This window comes from Oncorhynchus clarkii, chromosome 33 (assembly GCF_045791955.1).
Source record: "Oncorhynchus clarkii lewisi isolate Uvic-CL-2024 chromosome 33, UVic_Ocla_1.0, whole genome shotgun sequence".
In the NCBI taxonomy this organism is placed as follows: domain Eukaryota; kingdom Metazoa; phylum Chordata; class Actinopteri; order Salmoniformes; family Salmonidae; genus Oncorhynchus; species Oncorhynchus clarkii.
In genome coordinates, this window is record NC_092179.1 from 31,595,182 (window position 1) to 31,617,217 (window position 22,036).

General features: G+C 47.8%; 1 protein-coding gene across 1 annotated transcript in view; it reads left to right on the forward strand.

Moving 5' to 3' along the window:
* LOC139393243 (ras-related protein Rab-21) overlaps positions 1–18,468 on the forward strand; it is a 35,409-nt gene extending 16,941 nt beyond the window's left edge. Inside the window, exons 2-7 of the mRNA XM_071141717.1 lie at positions 9,245–9,304; positions 11,770–11,877; positions 12,189–12,252; positions 17,057–17,111; positions 17,410–17,498; positions 17,970–18,468. Of these exons, the coding sequence (XP_070997818.1) occupies positions 9,245–9,304; positions 11,770–11,877; positions 12,189–12,252; positions 17,057–17,111; positions 17,410–17,498; positions 17,970–18,112 (519 nt within the window). The 3' untranslated portion in view covers positions 18,113–18,468. The remainder of the gene's footprint in view (positions 1–9,244; positions 9,305–11,769; positions 11,878–12,188; positions 12,253–17,056; positions 17,112–17,409; positions 17,499–17,969) is intronic.
* The last annotated feature ends 3,568 nt before the right edge of the window (positions 18,469–22,036 follow it).

The following is a 22,036-nucleotide window of genomic DNA, read 5'->3' on the forward strand; positions in this document are numbered from 1 at the left end:
TGATGTAATGGGAGGTTTTAATGTCAGGTTGACAGGCCCTCATGATGTAATGGGAGGTATTAATGTCAGATTGACAGGCCCTCATGATGTAATGGGAGGTATTAATGTCAGATTGACAGGCCCTCATGATGTAATGGGAGGTATTAATGTCAGGTTGACAGGCCCTCATGATGTAATGGGAGGTATTAATGTCAGATTGACAGGCCCTCATGATGTAATGGGAGGTTTTAATGTCAGGTTGACAGGCCCTCATGATGTAATGGGAGGTATTAATGTCAGGTTGACAGGCCCTCATGATGTAATGGGAGGTATTAATGTCAGATTGACAGGCCCTCATGATGTAATGGGAGGTTGACAGGCCCTCATGATGTAATGTCAGGTTGACAGGCTCTCATGATGTAATGGGAGGTTGACAGGCCCTCATGATGTAATGGGAGGTATTAATGTCAGGTTGACAGGCCCTCATGATGTAATGGGAGATTAACAGGCCCTCATGATGTAATGGGAGGTATTAATGTCAGGTTGACAGGCCCTCATGATGTAATGGGAGGTATTAATGTCAGGTTAACAGGCCATCATGATGTAATGGGAGGTTTTAATGTCAGGTTGACAGGCCCCCATGATGTAATGGGAGGTTGACAGGCCCTCATGATGTAATGGGAGGTTGACAGGCCCTCATGATGTAATGGGAGGTTTTAATGTCAGGTTGACAGGCCCCCATGATGTAATGTCAGGTTGACAGGCCCTCATGATGTAATGGGAGGTATTAATGTCAGGTTGACAGGCCCTCGTGATGTAATGGGAGGTGTTAATGTCAGGTTGACAGGCCCTCGTGATGTAATGGGAGGTGTTAATGTCAGGTTGACAGGCCCTCATGATGTAATGGGAGGTATTAATGTCAGGTTGACAGGCCATCATGATGTAATGTCAGGTTGACAGGCTCTCATGATGTAATGGGAGGTATTAATGTCAGGTTAACAGGCCATCATGATGTAATGTAAGGTTAACAGGCTCTCATGATGTAATGGGAGGTATTAATGTCAGGTTAACAGGCCATCATGATGTAATGGGAGGTGTTAATGTCAGGTTGACAGGCCCTCGTGATGTAATGGGAGGTGTTAATGTCAGGTTGACAGGCCCTCATGATGTAATGGGAGGTATTAATGTCAGGTTGACAGGCCATCATGATGTAATGTCAGGTTGACAGGCTCTCATGATGTAATGGGAGGTATTAATGTCAGGTTAACAGGCCATCATGATGTAATGTCAGGTTAACAGGCTCTCATGATGTAATGGGAGGTATTAATGTCAGGTTAACAGGCCATCATGATGTAATGTCAGGTTAACAGGCCCTCATGATGTAATGGGAGGTATTAATGTCAGGTTAACAGGCCCTCATGATGTAATGGGAGGTATTAATGTCAGGTTGACAGGCCCTCATGATGTAATGGGAGGTTGACAGGCCCTCATGATGTAATGGGAGGTTTTAATGTCAGGTTGACAGGCCCTCATGATGTAATGGGAGGTTTTAATATCAGGTTGACAGGCCCTCATGATGTAATGGGAGGTATTAATGTCAGGTTGACAGGCTCTCATGATGTAATGTCAGGTTGACAGGCCCTCATGATGTAATGGGAGGTATTAATGTCAGGTTGACAGGCCCTCATGATGTAATGGGAGGTATTAATGTCAGGTTGACAGGCCCTCATGATGTAATGGGAGGTTGACAGGCCCTCATGATGTAATGTCAGGTTGACATGCTCTCATGTTGTAATGGGAGGTTGACAGGCCCTCATGATGTAATGGGAGGTATTAATGTCAGGTTGACAGGCCCTCATGATGTAATGGGAGGTTTTAATGTCAGGTTGACAGGCCCTCATGATGTAATGGGAGGTTAACAGGCCCTCATGATGTAATGGGAGGTATTAATGTCAGGTTGACAGGCCCTCATGATGTAATGGGAGGTATTAATGTCAGGTTAACAGGCCATCATGATGTAATGGGAGGTTTTAATGTCAGGTTGACAGGCCCTCATGATGTAATGGGAGGTTTTAATGTCAGGTTGACAGGCCCTCATGCTGTAATGGGAGGTATTAATGTCAGGTTAACAGGCCCTCATGATGTAATGTCAGGTTGACAGGCCCCCATGATGTAATGGGAGGTTGACAGGCCCTCATGATGTAATGGGAGGTTGACAGGCCCTCATGATGTAATGGGAGGTTGACAGGCCCTCATGATGTAATGGGAGGTTGACAGGCCCTCATGATGTAATGGGAGGTATTAATGTCAGGTTGACAGGCCCTCATGCTGTAATGGGAGGTTTTAGGTGTCTGTTTACAGGCCTTTTACTTGGTGACTTCAAGTTGGTCAGTCAATAATGACCTCCGTAGAGAATGACTGCTAAGTGTGTTTTTATTGATCTGAGAGAGAGGCTGTGCCTCGGTACTGTACAGTCTATAGGTCTAATGGGCTGGGAAATGAAGATCAATCCTGACTGGAAATGAAGCTTTCATGTCCTGCTTTTCCATACGCGTCTATGTCTTCCACTCCATTGCGTGTTACATGAGGAACAGAGCCATAATATCCATCTGATGAGGAAGAGCTGTGGTAAGGAAACAGTTCAAGGGGATTGGATCAGATTGTTGTAGGAGGTTAAACATCGCTGTGGGAGGTTAAACATCGCTGTGGGAGGTTAAACATCGCTGTGGGAGGTTAAACATCGCTGTGGGATTTTAAACATCGCTGTGGGAGGTTAAACATCGCTGTGGGAGGTTAAACATCGCTGTAGGAAGCTTGAACGTTGACCTGAGCTGACCCTGGGGATTGGATCAGATTGTTGTAGGAGGTTAAACATCACTGTAGGAGGTTAAACATCGCTGTGGGAGGTTAAACATCGCTGTGGGAGGTTAAACATCGCTGTGGGAGGTTAAACATCGCTGTGGGAGGCTAAACATCGCTGTAGGAGGTTAAACATCGCTGTAGGAACCTTGGACGTTGACCTGAGCTGACCCTGTAGACTCCAGCTGCTGCGTGTACAGTAAAATAAGCAGACATGAGAGTTGGAGGCCCACAGCCTGGCCATCTGCCAACAGATCCACAGGCCCACAGCCTGGCCATCTGCCAACAGATCCACAGGCCCACAGCCTGGCCATCTGCCGACAGATCCACAGACTCATGAATGTGTTAAACCATCAATTTGGCAGAGAGTTGAGGTCTGGTTCTGCTCCCTTGGAGAACAACTGTTTCTTTGGGTTGCTGTAGTCATTATATCTGCTGTCTGAAAGGTCTCTGACTCACTTCCTCACCTCCCCCCTCTCCTTGCCTAGTTTGCTATAGGAGACCAATGCAAATTAAAGTCTGCCTGGAAGTTATTTATTTTCTATCTAGTTGTTAATAATATAACTAGGCAAGTCAGTTAAGAACAAATTGTTATTTACGATGACTACCTACACCGGCTGTGTCTCAACAAAGTACTGAGTAAAGGGTCTGAATACTTATGGAAATGTGATATATATATTTTTTTAATATAAATTAGCAAAAAAAAAAACTGTTTTTGCTTTGTCATTATGGGGTATTGTGTGTAGATTGATGAGGGGGGGAAAAAAACAATTTAATCAATTTTAGAATAAGTCTGTAACCCAACAGTATGGAAAAAGTCAAGCGGTCTGAATGCGCTGTATGTGATAGGACTACCAGTTGTAAAACACAACAAGAAGACTGTGGTCCCGTACAGCACAACAAGAAGACTGTGGTCCCGTACAGCACAACAAGAAGACTGTGGTCCCGTACAGCACAACAAGAAGACTGTGGTCCCGTACAGCACAACAAGAAGACTGTGGTCCCGTACAGCACAACAAGAAGACTGTGGTCCCGTACAGCACAACAAGAAGACTGTGGTCCCGTACAGCACAACAAGAAGACTGTGGTCCCGTACAGCACAACAAGAAGACTGTGGTCCCGTACAGCACAACAAGAAGACTGTGGTCCCGTACAGCACAACAAGAAGACTGTGGTCCCGTACAGCACAACAAGAAGACTGTGGTCCCGTACAGCACAACAAGAAGACTGTGGTCCCGTACAGCACAACAAGAAGACTGTGGTCCCGTACAGCACAACAAGAAGACTGTGGTCCCGTACAGCACAACAAGAAGACTGTGGTCCCGTACAGCACAACAAGAAGACTGTGGTCCCGTACAGCACAACAAGAAGACTGTGGTCCCGTACAGCACAACAAGAAGACTGTGGTCCCGTACAGCACAACAAGAAGACTGTGGTCCCGTACAGCACAACAAGAAGACTGTGGTCCCGTACAGCACAACAAGAAGACTGTGGTCCCGTACAGCACAACAAGAAGACTGTGGTCCCGTACAGCACAACAAGAAGACTGTGGTCCCGTACAGCACAACAAGAAGACTGTGGTCCCGTACAGCACAACAAGAAGACTGTGGTCCCGTACAGCACAACAAGAAGACTGTGGTCCCGTACAGCACAACAAGAAGACTGTGGTCCCGTACAGCACAACAAGAAGACTGTGGTCCCGTACAGCACAACAAGAAGACTGTGGTCCCGTACAGCACAACAAGAAGACTGTGGTCCCGTACAGCACAACAAGAAGACTGTGGTCCCGTACAGCACAACAAGAAGACTGTGGTCCCGTACAGCACAACAAGAAGACTGTGGTCCCGTACAGCACAACAAGAAGACTGTGGTCCCGTACAGCACAACAAGAAGACTGTGGTCCCGTACAGCACAACAAAAAGACTGGTCCCGTACAGCACAACAAGAAGACTGTGGTCCCGTACAGCACAACAAGAAGACTGTGGTCCCGTACAGCACAACAAGAAGACTGTGGTCCCGTACAGCACAACAAAAAGACTGGTCCCGTACAGCACAACAAAAAGACTGTGGTCCCGTACAGCACAACAAGAAGACTGTGGTCCCGTACAGCACAACAAAAAGACTGTGGTCCCGTACAGCACAACAAGAAGACTGTGGTCCCGTACAGCACAACAAGAAGACTGTGGTCCCGTACAGCACAACAAGAAGACTGTGGTCCCGTACAGCACAACAAGAAGACTGTGGTCCCGTACAGCACAACAAAAAGACTGTGGTCCCGTACAGCACAACAAAAAGACTGTGGTCCCGTACAGCACAACAAGAAGACTGTGGTCCCGTACAGCACAACAAGAAGACTGTGGTCCCGTACAGCACAACAAAAAGACTGTGGTCCCGTACAGCACAACAAAAAGACTGGTCCCGTACAGCACAACAAGAAGACTGTGGTCCCGTACAGCACAACAAGAAGACTGTGGTCCCGTACAGCACAACAAAAAGACTGTGGTCCCGTACAGCACAACAAAAAGACTGGTCCCGTACAGCACAACAAGAAGACTGTGGTCCCGTACAGCACAACAAGAAGACTGTGGTCCCGTACAGCACAACAAGAAGACTGTGGTCCCGTACAGCACAACAAAAAGACTGTGGTCCCGTACAGCACAACAAAAAGACTGGTCCCGTACAGCACAACAAGAAGACTGTGGTCCCGTACAGCACAACAAAAAGACTGTGGTCCCGTACAGCACAACAAGAAGACTGTGGTCCCGTACAGCACAACAAAAAGACTGTGGTCCCGTACAGCACAACAAAAAGCCTGTGGTCCCGTACAGCACAACAAGAAGACTGTGGTCCCGTACAGCACAACAAGAAGACTGTGGTCCCGTACAGCACAACAAAAAGACCTGTGCTTACTGGGGTGTAACCATGTCGGCCTAACCGATGTGAAACGGCTAGCTAGTTAGCGGTGGTGCGCGTTAATAGCGTTTCAATCGGTGACGTCACTCGCTCTGAGACCAGGAAGTAGTTGTTCCCCTTGCTCTGCAAGGGCCGCGGCTTTTGTGGAGCGATGGGTAACGATGCTTCGAGGGTGGCTGTTGTCTATGTGTGCAGAGGGTCCCTGGTTCGAGCCCAGGTAGGGGCGAGGAGTGGGACAGAACATATACTGTGACATCGGCCCTCAATGGAATGTTATGAATGCCCATCCGTGTGTGAATGCTCATCCGTAGGCCCAGCCGTGTGTAAAAACAGGTCGTTGCATTGGCTTTATTAGTCCTGATTCCTGTGACTAATCAATCTGGCTTTTTAAACTCTGAATATCAGCTACCTGACTTTATCAGGAGGAGATATATCCTGAGTCTGTTTGTAATGTTGTTTACACAGCGAGAAATGCAGAAGGATTTTCTTTACAAAACTTGAAACCACTGATTTCTAAAAGTTTCAGTCTCGTTACTTTGTGGTCCATTTTTATCTCCAGCCTGAAGGCTCCAGAAAATGCCACATACTCTTTCTACCGTATCCTATATCTGCTACATGATTGATGTTAGATTAGTTTGTTTTTTGTCGTGGTGTTGGTGGAAAGCTGCAGCGACCGATCTCTCCAACAGCACGCTGGGAATGGACAAGATTATATATTTTATGCCCCTGCCTTTGACAAAGTGGGCACTTCTTATCACCGGGCGACATCAGCGCTCACCTAAAAAAGCCAATATGCCACTGGTTGAGAGAAATTGTCGTTGTTTTTGGGCAGAATTATGTGAGGTTTTATGTGTTGTTGGGGGATGCGTCTTGGTCAGTTGAGCTCAGAAAATGTCGCCCTTGTCAACCTGCCTAATCTTGCCTGATGAGAGGTCCGACCCTGGTCTCACCTCATCCCTATCTCTCTCTCTCTGTCAGAGCTCTTTGTGTCTCTCCCTCAGACCCCAATTCTCCTCAGGGCACTTTATTTATTCCTCTGTTAGTCTCCACCTCTTCAGAGCAGACAAAAGCTTTTTATTGGTCAGTCAATGGGCTGGTCCTGGCTGAGAGACCGAGGCTCCAGGCAGGCAGCCAGGCCATTAGCTCTGCCCAGAGCCGACTATAGATCCTGGTCAGCTCTAGAAGCTAATGAGAGGATGCTGGGTAAAAATACCTTCCTGCTGGAGGAAGGCTGTCTGTGCTTGTGATGTGGTATGTTGTCTGAGTTCACACCCTTTTTTAACTTTCGTTGTTAGTTTCTGTCTTGGAGGAGAACGAGATGCTTTGGAGGTAACTGGTTTAGTTGTGGGGCAGGGAGTCTGTCTTTATGCCCTCCTCCACCAAGGCACATTTTGAACATGTCTCTAGCCTAACTGGGCATCTTGGATGCCTGGGTGAAGCGTGTGGAAATGGCCTGGTCTGTGTTGTCTCGTCTTACAGCTACAGAAAGAAGAACCATGGCGACAGGTCAACATTTGAGAGGTGTTGCGTCATGTATGAACTGAACACTAATTGACCCTGGCTGTCATACCTCACACAGTAGGCTTCATCTTCAGACTACTTTCCCTGACATTCATTAGTTAGGAATCTGTATCCACATAAAAACTACATCTAAATGCTCCCCAATCTATTTTTAATTCAATTTTTATTTTTTACCCCTTTTTCTCCCCAATTTCGGGGTATCCAATTTAACCAGGGCCCGTGCCAATTGGTAGTTAGTCTTGTCCCATTGCTGCAACTCCCGTACGGACTCGGGAGAGGCGAAGGTCAAGAGCCGCGGGGCTTCCGAAACACGACCCCGCCAAGCCACACTTCTTCTTGACACAATGTTCGCTTAACCCCGAAGCCAGCCGCACCACTGTGTCGGAGGAAACACCGTACAGCTGACAACCATGCATCTCGCTCAGCCCTCCACGAGGAGCGTGATGGGACGAGGACATCCCATGTGACCAAACCCTCCCCTAATCCGGATGACGCTGGGCCAGTTGTGTGCCGCCTCATGCGTCTCCCGGGTCGCGGTCGGCTGCGACACAGCCTGGAATCGAACCGGGGTCTGTAGTGACGCAGCTAGCATCACTGTTCCCCAGTGTTTTAACAAGACCCAGTAATCCCATCAGTATCCTCAGGTTTTCCTGGATTAGACTACGCGACTGAGCTGTTCTGCTGTACTATCTGGTTACCGTGGATACAGGGGACTGAGTGGAATTCTAGAACCCTGCTGAGCAACACCTGATTGTGATCATGTGCTTGTGGACTGAGAGTGGTGATGCAATGTGTCCTCAGATAGCCTAGGAAATCTGGCTGGGCCTTAATGACATTAGCAGACGTTGTTGTATCTTCATGCTGTTTTGAGCTATTTTAAAACTCATTATCTGTTTCTCACTATTTCTCTCACTCTCTCCAACTGTCAGTTCTTGTAAAAATCTAAAGCTCAGAGGCAGGCAGATGCTGAGATGTCAGTCTGAGAAAGAAATTAGGATCTCCTTTCTGGTAATCTTTCCTCTGACGGTCGGGTGAATTCTAAAGTTACTGCCTAGCCTTTCCTGAGTAGAACACCCATTCAACTGTCTTCCTATTCCGCCTTCATTTCTCATCAGAGCTCTTTTCATTATGGAATCTCTTTATGTCTTAATGAGGAAGAGAATGGAGAGATGATGACGATGTTACCGCAACAGAGATACTTAGAACCAGATCATTACTGTGGATGAGAACAGAATGACTTAACTTACTAAAGTTGTCAAAGTATATGGTGTAGTTCTTACATTACATTAAGAAGGAACATGTTTTTCCAGGTAGATAACTGGGCTAAAAGGGGATGGTTTTCCAGGTAGATAACTGGGCAAAAAGGGGATGGGTTTTCCAGGTAGATAACTGGGCAAAAAGGGGATGGGTTTTCCAGGTAGATAACTGGGCAAAAAGGGGATGGGTTTTCCAGGTAGATAACTGGGCAAAAAGGGGATGGGTTTTCCAGGTAGATAACTGGGCAAAAAGGGGATGGGTTTTCCAGGTAGATAACTGGGCTAAAAGGGGATGGGTTTTCCAGGTAGATAACTGGGCTAAAAGGGGATGGGTTTTCCAGGTAGATAACTGGGCTAAAAGGGGATGGGTTTTCCAGGTAGATAACTGGGCTAAAAGGGGATGGGTTTCCAAATGACACATTCACTGCCAGGTAAGACTTGGCAAGGGGGAGTCTGTCTCTGTTCACCAGGGCCCGTGTCTCAGCTGACGTCTGTCCCTGTTCACCAGGGCCCGTGTCTCAGCTGACGTCTGTCCCTGTTCACCAGGGCCCGTGCCTCAGCTGACGTCTGTCCCTGTTCCTCCCTGAGTCGTATGTGTTTCTTCACAGCACTTTGTTGATAGGAGCTGAATCTAGTTAATACTGTCAGTTAAAACAGGGCCTGTTACTGTGTGTGTTTCTCCAGACACAAGACTTAATGTGTTTTGTCTCTTCCAGGCGTCCTTCCTCACCAAGAAGCTCAACATCACAGGGAAGAGGGTGAACCTGGCCATATGGGTAAGCCCTGCTCTCTCTCTCTCTCTCAGCGTGTCGGACACTTCTGAGTGCCAAATGGCATCCTGTTCCCTACATGGTGCACTGCTTTTGACCTGGGCTCATATGGGGAACAGGATGTAGATCCCTTCATCTGCTTTGACTTCCTGTTCCTCCTCGAAGAAATGATATGGTCCTGCAGTGATCTCTCTCTGTCCTATAACATATGGTCCTGCAGTGATCTCTCTCTGTCCTGTAACATATGGTCCTGCAGTGATCTCTCTCTGTCCTATAACATATGGTCCTGCAGTGATCTCTCCCTGTCCTGTAACATATGGTCCTGCAGTGATCTCTCTCTGTCCTGTAACATATGGTCCTGCAGTGATCTCTCTCTGTCCTATAACATATGGTCCTGCAGTGATCTCTCCCTGTCCTGTAACATATGGTCCTGCAGTGATCTCTCTCTGTCCTATAACATATGGTCCTGCAGTGATCTCTCTCTGTCCTATAACATATGGTCCTGCAGTGATCTCTCTCTCTCTGTCCTATAACATATGGTCCTGCAGTGATCTCTCTCTGTTCTATAACATATGGTCCTGCAGTGATCTCTCTCTCTCTCCCTGTCCTATAACATATGGTCCTGCAGTGATCTCCCTGTCCTGTAACATATGGTCCTGCAGTGATCTCTCCCTGTCCTGTAACATATGGTCCTGCAGTGATCTCTCCCTGTCCTGTAACATATGGTCCTGCAGTGATCTCTCTCTGTCCTGTAACATATGGTCCTGCAGTGATCTCTCTCTGTCCTATAACATATGGTCCTGCAGTGATCTCTCCCTGTCCTGTAACATATGGTCCTGCAGTGATCTCTCTCTGTCCTATAACATATGGTCCTGCAGTGATCTCTCTCTGTCCTATAACATATGGTCCTGCAGTGATCTCTCTCTCTCTGTCCTATAACATATGGTCCTGCAGTGATCTCTCTCTGTTCTATAACATATGGTCCTGCAGTGATCTCTCTCTCTCTCCCTGTCCTATAACATATGGTCCTGCAGTGATCTCCCTGTCCTGTAACATATGGTCCTGCAGTGATCTCTCCCTGTCCTGTAACATATGGTCCTGCAGTGATCTCTCCCTGTCCTGTAACATATGGTCCTGCAGTGATCTCTCCCTGTCCTATAACATATGGTCCTGCAGTGATCTCTCCCTGTCCTGTAACATATGGTCCTGCAGTGATCTCTCTCTGTCCTGTAACATATGGTCCTGCAGTGATCTCTCTCTGTCCTATAACATATGGTCCTGCAGTGATCTCTCCCTGTCCTGTAACATATGGTCCTGCAGTGATCTCTCTCTGTCCTATAACATATGGTCCTGCAGTGATCTCTCTCTGTCCTATAACATATGGTCCTGCAGTGATCTCTCTCTCTCTGTCCTATAACATATGGTCCTGCAGTGATCTCTCTCTGTTCTATAACATATGGTCCTGCAGTGATCTCTCTCCCTGTCCTATAACATATGGTCCTGCAGTGATCTCCCTGTCCTGTAACATATGGTCCTGCAGTGATCTCTCCCTGTCCTGTAACATATGGTCCTGCAGTGATCTCTCCCTGTCCTGTAACATATGGTCCTGCAGTGATCTCTCTCTGTCCTATAACATATGGTCCTGCAGTGATCTCTCTCTCTCTCTCCCTGTCCTATAACATATGGTCCTGCAGTGATCTCTCCCTGTCCTGTAACATATGGTCCTGCTGTGATCTCCCTGTCCTGTAACATATGGTCCTGCAGTGATCTCTCTCTCTCTCTCCCTGTCCTATAACATATGGTCCTGCAGTGATCTCTCCCTGTCCTGTAACATATGGTCCTGCTGTGATCTCCCTGTCCTGTAACATATGGTCCTGCAGTGATCTCTCCCTGTCCTGTAACATATGGTCCTGCAGTGATCCCCCTGTCCTGTAACATATGGTCCTGCAGTGATCCCCCTGTCCTGTAACATATGGTCCTGCAGTGATCCCCCTGTCCTGTAACATATGGTCCTGCAGTGATCTCTCTCTGTCCTATAACATATGGTCCTGCAGTGATCCCCCTGTCCTATAACATATGGTCCTGCAGTGATCTCCCTGTCCTGTAACATATGGTCCTGCAGTGATCTCTCTCTGTCCTATAACATATGGTCCTGCAGTGATCTCCCTGTCCTGTAACATATGGTCCTGCAGTGATCTCCCTGTCCTGTAACATATGGTCCTGCCTCATTTGATACAATAGGAACAGGAATTCGGCATCCATTCTGATTCGAGTCAGTCTGTTGCAGGCAGGGAGAGATGCATAGTTTACATTATTTGGCTGAATCAGTCTGGCTTGCGGGTGTTTCTTCCTGGTGTGTAATGTTGTTCTCGCCACCAATCTGTAGCCAGTCACTGTTCCATGTCAAACAGTCTTTTTCCAGAGGCTTGAACAGTGGACTCTCTCTCTCTCTCTCTCTCTCTCCACCCCAGGATACAGCAGGTCAGGAGCGGTTCCACGCGCTAGGTCCCATCTACTACAGAGACTCCAACGGAGCCATATTGGTCTATGACATCACAGATGAGGACTCATTCCAGAAGGTAGCTATGATCTCCTCAGAGAGAACAGCGGAGAGCCGTGTCCCAAAGAGCACCCTATTCCCTATACGGTGCACTACATTTGACCAGGGCCCCATAGGGAAACGGGGTGCTATTAGGAACACAACCTCTGGAGAGAAGAACATTTAAAAAATGAGTTACATAGAAATGTCAAGGTGTATTATTATGGAAAATGGTGTCTTTTGATTTACATATTCATATTTAATTTGCATCGGTGTCTCTGTGTTCTAATGGTGAAATGTTGTTTTCTTGAACTGTAAATCGATGTGAAATGTAATGTTTTTGCTTTGTAGGTGAAAAACTGGGTGAAAGAATTGAGGAAAATGTTGGGGAATGAGATTTGTTTATGTATAGTAGGTAAGTTATTGCAGACCATAGCTAACGTTTCACTTTTCAACACTTGTTTTATTGTTTGTCTCATTTCACCCTGTAAATGGATCCATCTTGGGCAGGGTAGCCTAGTGGTTAGAGGCATGGTGGCCTAGTGGTTAGAGGCAGGGTGGCCTAGTGGTTAGAGGCAGGGTGGCCTAGTGGTTAGAGGCAGGGTGGCCTAGTGGTTAGAGGCAGGGTGGCCTAGTGGTTAGAGGCAGGGTGGCCTAGTGGTTAGAGGCAGGGTGGCCTAGTGGTTAGAGGCAGGGTGGCCTAGTGGTTAGAGGCGGGGTGGCCTAGTGGTTAGAGGCGGGGTGGCCTAGTGGTTAGAGGTAGGGGTAGCCTAGTGGTTAGAGGCGGGGTGGCCTAGTGGTTAGAGGCGGGGTGGCCTAGTGGTTAGAGGCGGGGTGGCCTAGTGGTTAGAGGCGGGGTGGCCTAGTGGTTAGAGGTAGGGGTAGCCTAGTGGTTAGAGGTAGGGGTAGCCTAGTGGTTAGAGGCATGGTGGCCTAGTGGTTAGAGGCGGGGTGGCCTAGTGGTTAGAGGCGGGGTGGCCTAGTGGTTAGAGGCGGGGTGGCCTAGTGGTTAGAGGCGGGGTGGCCTAGTGGTTAGAGGCGGGGTGGTTAGAGGCGGGGTGGCCTAGTGGTTAGAGGCGGGGTGGCCTAGTGGTTAGAGGCGGGGTGGCCTAGTGGTTAGAGGCGGGGTGGCCTAGTGGTTAGAGGCGGGGTGGCCTAGTGGTTAGAGGCGGGGTGGCCTAGTGGTTAGAGGCGGGGTGGCCTAGTGGTTAGAGGTAGGGGTGGCCTAGTGGTTAGAGGCGGGGTGGCCTAGTGGTTAGAGGCGGGGTGGCCTAGTGGTTAGAGGCGGGGTGGCCTAGTGGTTAGAGGCGGGGTGGCCTAGTGGTTAGAGGCGGGGTGGCCTAGTGGTTAGAGGTAGGGGTGGCCTAGTGGTTAGAGGTAGGGGTGGCCTAGTGGTTAGAGGTAGGGGTGGCCTAGTGGTTAGAGGTAGGGGTGGCCTAGTGGTTAGAGGTAGGGGTGGCCTAGTGGTTAGAGGTAGGGGTGGCCTAGTGGTTAGAGGTAGGGGTGGCCTAGTGGTTAGAGGTAGGGGTAGCCTAGTGGTTAGAGGCAGGGTGGCCTAGTGGTTAGAGGCAGGGTGGCCTAGTGGTTAGAGGCAGGGTGGCCTAGTGGTTAGAGGCAGGGTAGCCTAGTGGTTAGAGGTAGGGGTGGCCTAGTGGTTAGAGGCATGGTGGCCTAGTGGTTAGAGGCGGGGTGGCCTAGTGGTTAGAGGCGGGGTGGCCTAGTGGTTAGAGGCGGGGTGGCCTAGTGGTTAGAGGCGGGGTGGCCTAGTGGTTAGAGGCGGGGTGGCCTAGTGGTTAGAGGCGGGGTGGCCTAGCGGTTAGAGGCGGGGTGGCCTAGCGGTTAGAGGCGGGGTGGCCTAGCGGTTAGAGGCGGGGTGGCCTAGCGGTTAGAGGCGGGGTGGCCTAGCGGTTAGAGGCGGGGTGGCCTAGCGGCTAGAGGCGGGGTGGCCTAGCGGCTAGAGGCGGGGGTGGCCTAGAGGCGGGGGTGGCCTAGAGGCGGGGGTGGCCTAGTAACCGAAAGGTTGCAAGTTCGAATCCCCGAGCTGACAAGGTACAAATCTGTCGTTCTGCCCCTGAACAGGCAGTTAACCCACTGTTCCTAGGCCGTCATTGAAAATAAGAATTTGTTCTTAACTTACTTGCCTAGTTAAATAAAGCTAAAAAATAATAATTTTAAAGTGGCGCGGAGAATTTAGTTTAGTTACGGGGCCCTGCAATTAAATAGAAATCCTAATAATTTCATTATAATGTTGCCAGGATGGAGGGAGTCTAGAATATACACTGCTCAAAAAAATAAAGGGAACACTTAAACAACACAATGTAACTCCAAGTCAATCACACTTCTGTGAAATCAAACTGTCCACTTAGGAAGCAACACTGATTGACAATACATTTCACATGCTGTTGTGCAAATGGAATAGACAACAGGTAGAAATTATAGGCAATTAGCAAGACACCCCCAATAAAGGAGTGGTTCTGCAGGTGGTGACCACAGACCACTTCTTAGTTCCTATGCTTCCTGGCTGATGTTTTGGTCACTTTTGAATGCTGTCGGTGCTTTCACTCTAGTGGTAGCATGAGACGGAGTCTACGACCCACACAGGTGGCTCAGGTAGTGTAGCTCATCCAGGATGGGACATCATTGCGAGCTGTGGCAAGAAGGTTTGCTGTGTCTGTCAGATTAGTGTCCAGAGCATGGAGGCGCTACCAGGAGACAGGCCAGTACATCAGGAGACGTGGAGAAAGCCGTAGGAGGGCAACAACCCAGCAGCAGGACCGCTACCTCCGCCTTTGTGCAAGGAGGAGCAGGAGGAGCACTGCCAGAGCCCTGCAAAATGACCTCCAGCAGGACACAAATGTGCATGTGTCTGCTCAAACGGTCAGAAACAGACTCCATGAGGGTGGTATGATGGCCCGACGTCCACAGCACAACACCGTGCAGGACGTTTGGCATTTGCCAGAGAACACCAAGATTGGCAAATTCGCCACTGGCGCCCTGTGCTCTTCACACATGAAAGCAGGTTCACACTGAGCACATATGACAGATGTGACAGAGTCTGGAGACGCCGTGGAGAACGTTCTGATGCCTGCAACATCCTCCAGCATGACCTGTTTGGTGGGTCAATCATGGTGTGGGGTGGCATTTATTTGGGGGGCCGCACAGCCCTCCATGTGCTCGCCAGAGGTAGCCTGACTGCCATTCGGTACCGAGATGAGATCATAAGACCCCTTGTGAGACCACATGCTGGTGCGGTTTGCCCTGGGTTCCTCCTAATGCAAGACATGTGGCTGGAGTGTGTCAGCAGTTCTTGCAAGAGGAAGGCATTGATGCTATGAACTGGCCCGCCCGTTCCCCAGACCTGAATCCAATTGAGCAGATCTGGGATCATGTTTCGCTCCATCCACCAACGCCACGTTGCACCACTGACTGTCCAGGAGTTGGCGGATGCTTTAGTCCAGGTCTGGGAGGAGATCCCTCAGAATGTGTTATTTTAGTGTTCCCTTTATTTTTTTTGAGCAGTGTACTTTGTTTGTCTCTGATATTCTCTTGCCTCCAAATTTCAGTCACAGAAGACCAGCTGTCGGACAGCTAAATGTGCTTCAGACACATCCCGTTGCTCTATCCCTCTGAAATGTCAAAGTCTACAACTTTCAACCCTGACGTTCAGTCTTCTCCGACCAGCAGCTAGGGAACCTTTTCAAATGCAGGACGAGTTGCACGGAGTAGATCATTGTTGACATTGTTGTGGTGACATCCTCCTCAATATTTATGTGATATCTTAACTAGAGCCCGACACCCGTATGGGATTTGTGGTTCCGACACTGATTTTAGGGAGGCAAAAGTCACCGATTTTGATATTGGTTTTTAGATGTGGCATGAAAAACACACCTTTTCTCACAAATTGTGTTCTAAAGGTTTAACAGATTCTCAAAATTATGATTTCTTAACGAAAAATTTAAAATAACGCATAATTTAAGAACCTAGAGAGGAACCAGGCTCTGATGGGTGGCCAGTCCTCTTCTGGCTGTACCGGGTAGAGAGGAACCAGGCTCTGATGGGTGGCCAGTCCTCTTCTGGCTGTGCCGGGTGGAGAGGAACCAGGCTCTGATGGGTGGCCAGTCCTCTTCTGGCTGTGCCGGGTGGAGATTATAACAGAACATGGCCAAGATGTTCAAATGTTCATAGATGACCTGCAGGGTCAGATAATAATAATCACATATTGGTCAACCGATTTTATGGGATCTCATCTTAACTAGACTAACTGCTGTGGGAAAGTTATTTTAATAGTTTGTTTTCTCACAAAAATGAGGGGGGGGGGGGGGATGACCCTGTACTGAACAAAAATATTAACGCAACGATTTCAACGATTTTACTGAGTTACAGTTCATATAAGGAATTCGGTCAATTAAATGCATTAGTCCCTAATCTATGGATTTCACATGACTGGGCAGGGGTGCAGCCATAGGTTGACCTGGGAGGGCGTAGGCCCACCCACTTGGGAGCCGGGCCCATCCACTGAGCAATCAGAATATTTTTTTTCCCCCAAAAGGGCTTTATTACAGACAGAAATTATGGTAGAGAAATTAACATTCAATCCCCTGGCAATGGCTTTGGTGCCAATTGCACGCTCCCTCAAAACTTAACTTCTGTAGCATTGTGTTGTGTGACAACTGCAATTCTTTTTAGTGGCCCTTTATTGTCCCCAGTACAAGGTGCACCTATGTAATGATCATGGCGTTTAATCGGCTTCTTGATATGCCACACCTGTCAGGTGGATGGATTATCTTGGAAAAGGAGAAATGTTCACTAACAGGAATGTAAAATACATTTGTGCACAACATTTGAGAGAAATAAACTTTTTTGTCAGTATGGAACATTTCTGCATTATTTTATTTCAGCTGTTGAGACATGGGACCAACACTTTACATGTTGCATTTTATGTTTTTGTTCAGTGTGTGTACACACACACACACACACACACACACACACACACACATATGTGTGTGTGCAATTTGGTGTAATTGTGTGTGGTGGTCATTGACTTCATTGACACGAGTTAAACCAACGCTGTCACATGAGAGGGTTCTAACCTCCATGGTCTCTTCCTGGTTAAATAAAGTGTGCCTTCAATCTACTAGACGTACAGTTGGTGGTGCTAATGTTTTAAATATACAGTATGTGGTCTCTAAACTAATACATCCTCTTTGTTCTTCTCTTAGGTAATAAAGTAGATCTGGAGAAGGAGAGACATGTATCGGTTGAAGAGGCAGAAGGGTTCGTTTTGTCACTCTTCTCCTGTAACTGTACCGTAGAGAGACCTTGTACAGCAGGCGGTGTTCAGTCTTATCAGCTTATGGTGCTGTACTGCTGTTGCAGTACCTTTTTCATAACGGTGTCTAAACATGAAGTCCACAGCCTTCTTTTTCTACGTGAACGTTGATGTAATTGAACGGTGATTTGGTCGGAATATTGATAACTAAACACACATTTTGTCTGTGAGTGTTGACAATTGAATGGTGATTGGTTGTAACGGATCGGTCTGTGTTTCTCTGTGGATTCCTCTCCTCCACAGGTATGCAGAGTCGGTGGGGGCAAAACACTATCACACATCAGCCAAACTAAACAAGGGGATAGAAGAACTCTTCCTTGACTTGTGTAAAAGTAAGCAGCCGTTCTGTTACGGAATAGTGATGATGAATGTGATGGGACAAAAATAAAATACTTGAAACGATTATATTATAATGGACCAACTGGTAGGACTTTGATTTTTGTCGGTGGTACTTCTGAATTTTGTAGATTGGATTTATAAAGCTTTTTGTTTGTAGGATGTTTGGCTTTTCTTGGTTGTAAGGACTTTCAGCTTTTGTTGGTAGGACTTTGTCTCCCCACAGTACTGACTCTCCCTCTCGTCTCCCTTTTGTTGGTAGGACTTTGTCTCCCCACAGTACTGACTCTCCCTCTCGTCTCCCTTTTGTTGGTAGGACTTTGTCTCCCCACAGTACTGACTCTCCCTCTCGTCTCCCTTTTGTTGGTAGGACTTTGTCTCCCCACAGTACTGACTCTCCCTCTCGTCTCCCTTTTGTTGGTAGGACTTTGTCTCCCCGCAGTACTGACTCTCCCTCTCGTTGACAGGAATGATGGAGACGGCCCAAGCAGAGGAGAGGGCGAAGGGTAACGGAGCCAGCCAGTCAACGACATCACGAAGGGGGGTACAGATCGTGGACGATGACCCTCAAGCCGCCACGGCCGCGGGGGGCTGCTGCTCATCCGCTTAACCCCCCACCCCCTAACTTACCCCTCCACGTCCCAACTTACCCCATCCTCCCCCTTTCCCCCCCATAAGCAACCAGGACTGTTGCCTCATCTCCCTCCTTATGACATGAAGACTGCTGTTCTCCCTTTGAGTCATCATCCACTTTACTCACTACACTTCTCCCTCTATGGAACAATGTGCTTATATACCATTCTTTACACTGTAATATTCATTCATTGGCCCCCCCTCCTGACACCCCCTCCTGACCCATCCATATGAGACCTCTGACCCCCTCCTGACCCATCCATATGAGACCTCTGACCCCCTCCTGACCCATCCATATGAGACCTCTGACACCCCCTCCTGACCCATCCATATGAGACCTCTGACCCCCTCCTGACCCATCCATATGAGACCTCTGACCCCCCCCCCCCCCCCCCTCCTGACCCATCCATATGAGACCTTTGAGTGATGAAGAGAACATGGAAGGAATGAATCTGCCTCTCCTCTGTCTTTCTACAAACTAGCAGATGGACTTCTAACACACTAGTGTGAAATACACACTCACACACTGTCCCCACCTCTCTCAAATGAACACAAACCAACAGACCGTACTAAATTATAAATCATAAACACTCATACCCCAGATTTTTTTTGACTTTTTTTTTTGCGAGGATAATGTGCATGATGGGGTGATCCGTCTCTGAAGGCTTCATTTTGTTTCACTTTAGAGAGAGAAGAAATGAAAAACCTGATCTTTCTTTATTGTTGATAAACTAAAGTACATGTTGTATGGACATGTGTCCAAGCCCTTGGTACTGCTTCTTCTTCTGTGGTGGTGAAGTGGTGAAAGCCCTCTGATTCCATCATCTAGCTCTCTTCTTGGCCTGTGTTCTTTAAGCTTCTCGGTAGGAGTCCCACCTGTGGTCTTTAAGCTTCTCGGTAGGAGTCCCACCTGTGTTCATAAAGCTTCTCGGTAGGAGTCCCACCTGTGGTCTTTAAGCTTCTCGGTAGGAGTCCCACCTGTGGTCTTTAAGCTTCTCGGTAGGAGTCCCACCTGTGGTCTTTAAGCTTCTCGGTAGGAGTCCCACCTGTGGTCTTTAAGCTTCTCGGTAGGAGTCCCACCTGTGGTCTTTAAGCTTCTCGGTAGGAGTCCCACCTGTGGTCTTTAAGCTTCTCGGTAGGAGTCCCACCTGTGGTCTTAAAGCCTCTCGGTAGGAGTCCCACCTGTGGTCTTAAAGCCTCTCGGTAGGAGTCCCACCTGTGTTCATAAAGCCTCTCGGTAGGAGTCCCACCTGTGTTCATAAAGCCTCTCGGTAGGAGTCCCACCTGTGGTCTTGAAGCCTCTCGGTAGGAGTCCCACCTGTGTTCTCTAAGCCTCTCGGTAGGAGTCCCACCTGTGTTCTCTAAGCCTCTCGGTAGGAGTCCCACCTGTGTTCTCTAAGCCTCTCGGTAGGAGTCCCACCTGTGTTCTCTAAGCCTCTCGGTAGGAGTCCCACCTGTGTTCTCTAAGCCTCTCGGTAGGAGTCCCACCTGTGTTCTCTAAGCCTCTCGGTAGGAGTCCCACCTGTGGTCTTGAAGCCTCTCGGTAGGAGTCCCACCTGTGTTCTCTAAGCCTCTCGGTAGGAGTCCCACCTGTGTTCATAAAGCTTCTCGGTAGGAGTCCCACCTGTGGTCTTGAAGCCTCTCGGTAGGAGTCCCACCTGTGTTCTCTAAGCCTCTCGGTAGGAGTCCCACCTGTGTTCATAAAGCTTCTCTGTAGGAGTCCCACCTGTGTTCATAAAGCTTCTCTGTAGGAGTCCCACCTGTGGTCTTGAAGCCTCTCGGTAGAAGTCCCACCTGTGTTCTCTAAGCCTCTCGGTAGGAGTCCCACCTGTGTTCTCTAAGCTTCTCGGTAGGAGTCCCACCTGTGTTCATAAAGCCTCTCGGTAGGAGTCCCACCTGTGTTCTCTAAGCCTCTCGGTAGGAGTCCCACCTGTGTTCTCTAAGCCTCTCGGTAGGAGTCCCACCTGTCTCTGTAACCTTGTTGATTTAAGTTCTAAAAGACTAAACTGATCCTAGATCAGCATTTCTACTCTGAGACCCTTTATGAATACAGGCATTGTGCTTTTTCAACAACAACAACAACAGAAAAATGGCAGTTGTCTCTTCCCCCTCCTCTCTCTTGATCTTTCTCTCTGATTTAAAATGCAGGTGTTTTGCACTGACCCGTCACTACCAATGCTTTTGTTCCACTGCGTTTTCTTCCTGTTTGCCGAGTTGCTCTGTGAAAAATGTAAATGACACAAAAATATACATTGTTAAAAAAACAACCAAAAAAAAACGTATGAACAACGTTGGATGTTTTATCTGCTTTTTACAAGCTTTGGGGAAACGATACGCAGGTGTAGAAAAGTGTACAATAGTCTTGTTTAATGATTGTAAAATGAAATAACAATTGTGGATGAAAGCACACTTTCTGGAATTGTAATTTTTTTAAACTGCTGGTGTCGTGTGTTTTGTAATAGAACAATTCTAACTATTTACAACACATAGGTGTCAAATACATTGTCATTTCTTTTTAATGAAACAAATTGAAGCTTCGCTTCACATCCTCCAACCGTTTTGAACTTAGACTCAAACATATTCAGAATACATACGGTTCGGTCGTCACGTACTGCTTCTGATTGGAGGAGGACATGTTCTACTGCTTCTGATTGGAGGAGGACATGTTCTACTGCTTCTGATTGGAGGAGGACATGTTCTACTGCTTCTGATTGGAGGAGGACATGTTCTACTGCTTCTGATTGGAGGAGGACATGTTCTACTGCTTCTGATTGGAGGAGGACATGTTCTACTGCTTCTGATTGGAGGAGGACATGTTCTACTGCTTCTGATTGGAGGAGGACATGTTCTACTGCTTCTGATTGGAGGAGGACATGTTCTACTGCTTCTGATTGGAGGAGGACATGTTCTACTGCTTCTGATTGGAGGAGGACATGTTCTACTGCTTCTGATTGGAGGAGGACATGTTCTACTGCTTCTGATTGGAGGAGGACATGTTCTACTGCTTCTGATTGGAGGAGGACATGTTCTACTGCTTCTGATTGGAGGAGGACATGTTCTACTGCTTCTGATTGGAGGAGGACATGTTGTAAAAGTGTAACTTCTTGAGTCGATACCAACGGCGCCGGCTCCACCAAGAGGAGGCCTACGGGGAGGGAGACTTCATTCCAGATCTCATGTTATTTAATTACACGTCTATGGTGGATTTCTGCAGGGAAACGGGGAGAGATTCATGATTGGTCTCTACTCTACAGACCTGGGTTCAAAGACTATTCAACAATGTTTGCTTGTGCCAGATAGTCAGGGTTTACACTTTTAGTTCCAAACTCAGTCACAGCTGAAGTATTGGTAATGATATGGAATAGTGTTGGTAATGATATCGTATAGTGTTTGAACCCAGATGTGCTACTCTGCCCTGGTTTATTCTGCATCAGGATGAAAAGCTTCATTTCATTTGCTGACTGGTTAAACCCAGTCACTACAGCCTCTGGTCTCCGTAAGAATTAACCACACGGTGCTGACTGGTTAAACCCAGTCACTACAGCCTCTAATCTCCATAGGACTTAATACAGTGACCAGGTAGACCTACATACTGTATCCACACCGTGATAAAGAGAGATCCCCCTACACCAGGACTCTCCAAACCCTGTTCCTGGAGATCTACTGTCCTGTAGGTTTTCACTCCAACCCTGTTCCTGGAGATCTACTGTCCTGTAGATTTTCACTCCAACCCTGTTCCTGGAGATCTACTGTCCTGTAGGTTTTCACTCCAACCCTGTTCCTGGAGATCTACTGTCCTGTAGGTTTTCACTCCAAACCCTGTTCCTGGAGATCTACTGTCCTGTAGGTTTTCTCCAACCATAATCTAGCACACCTGATTATAATAAGTAGCTGGTTGATA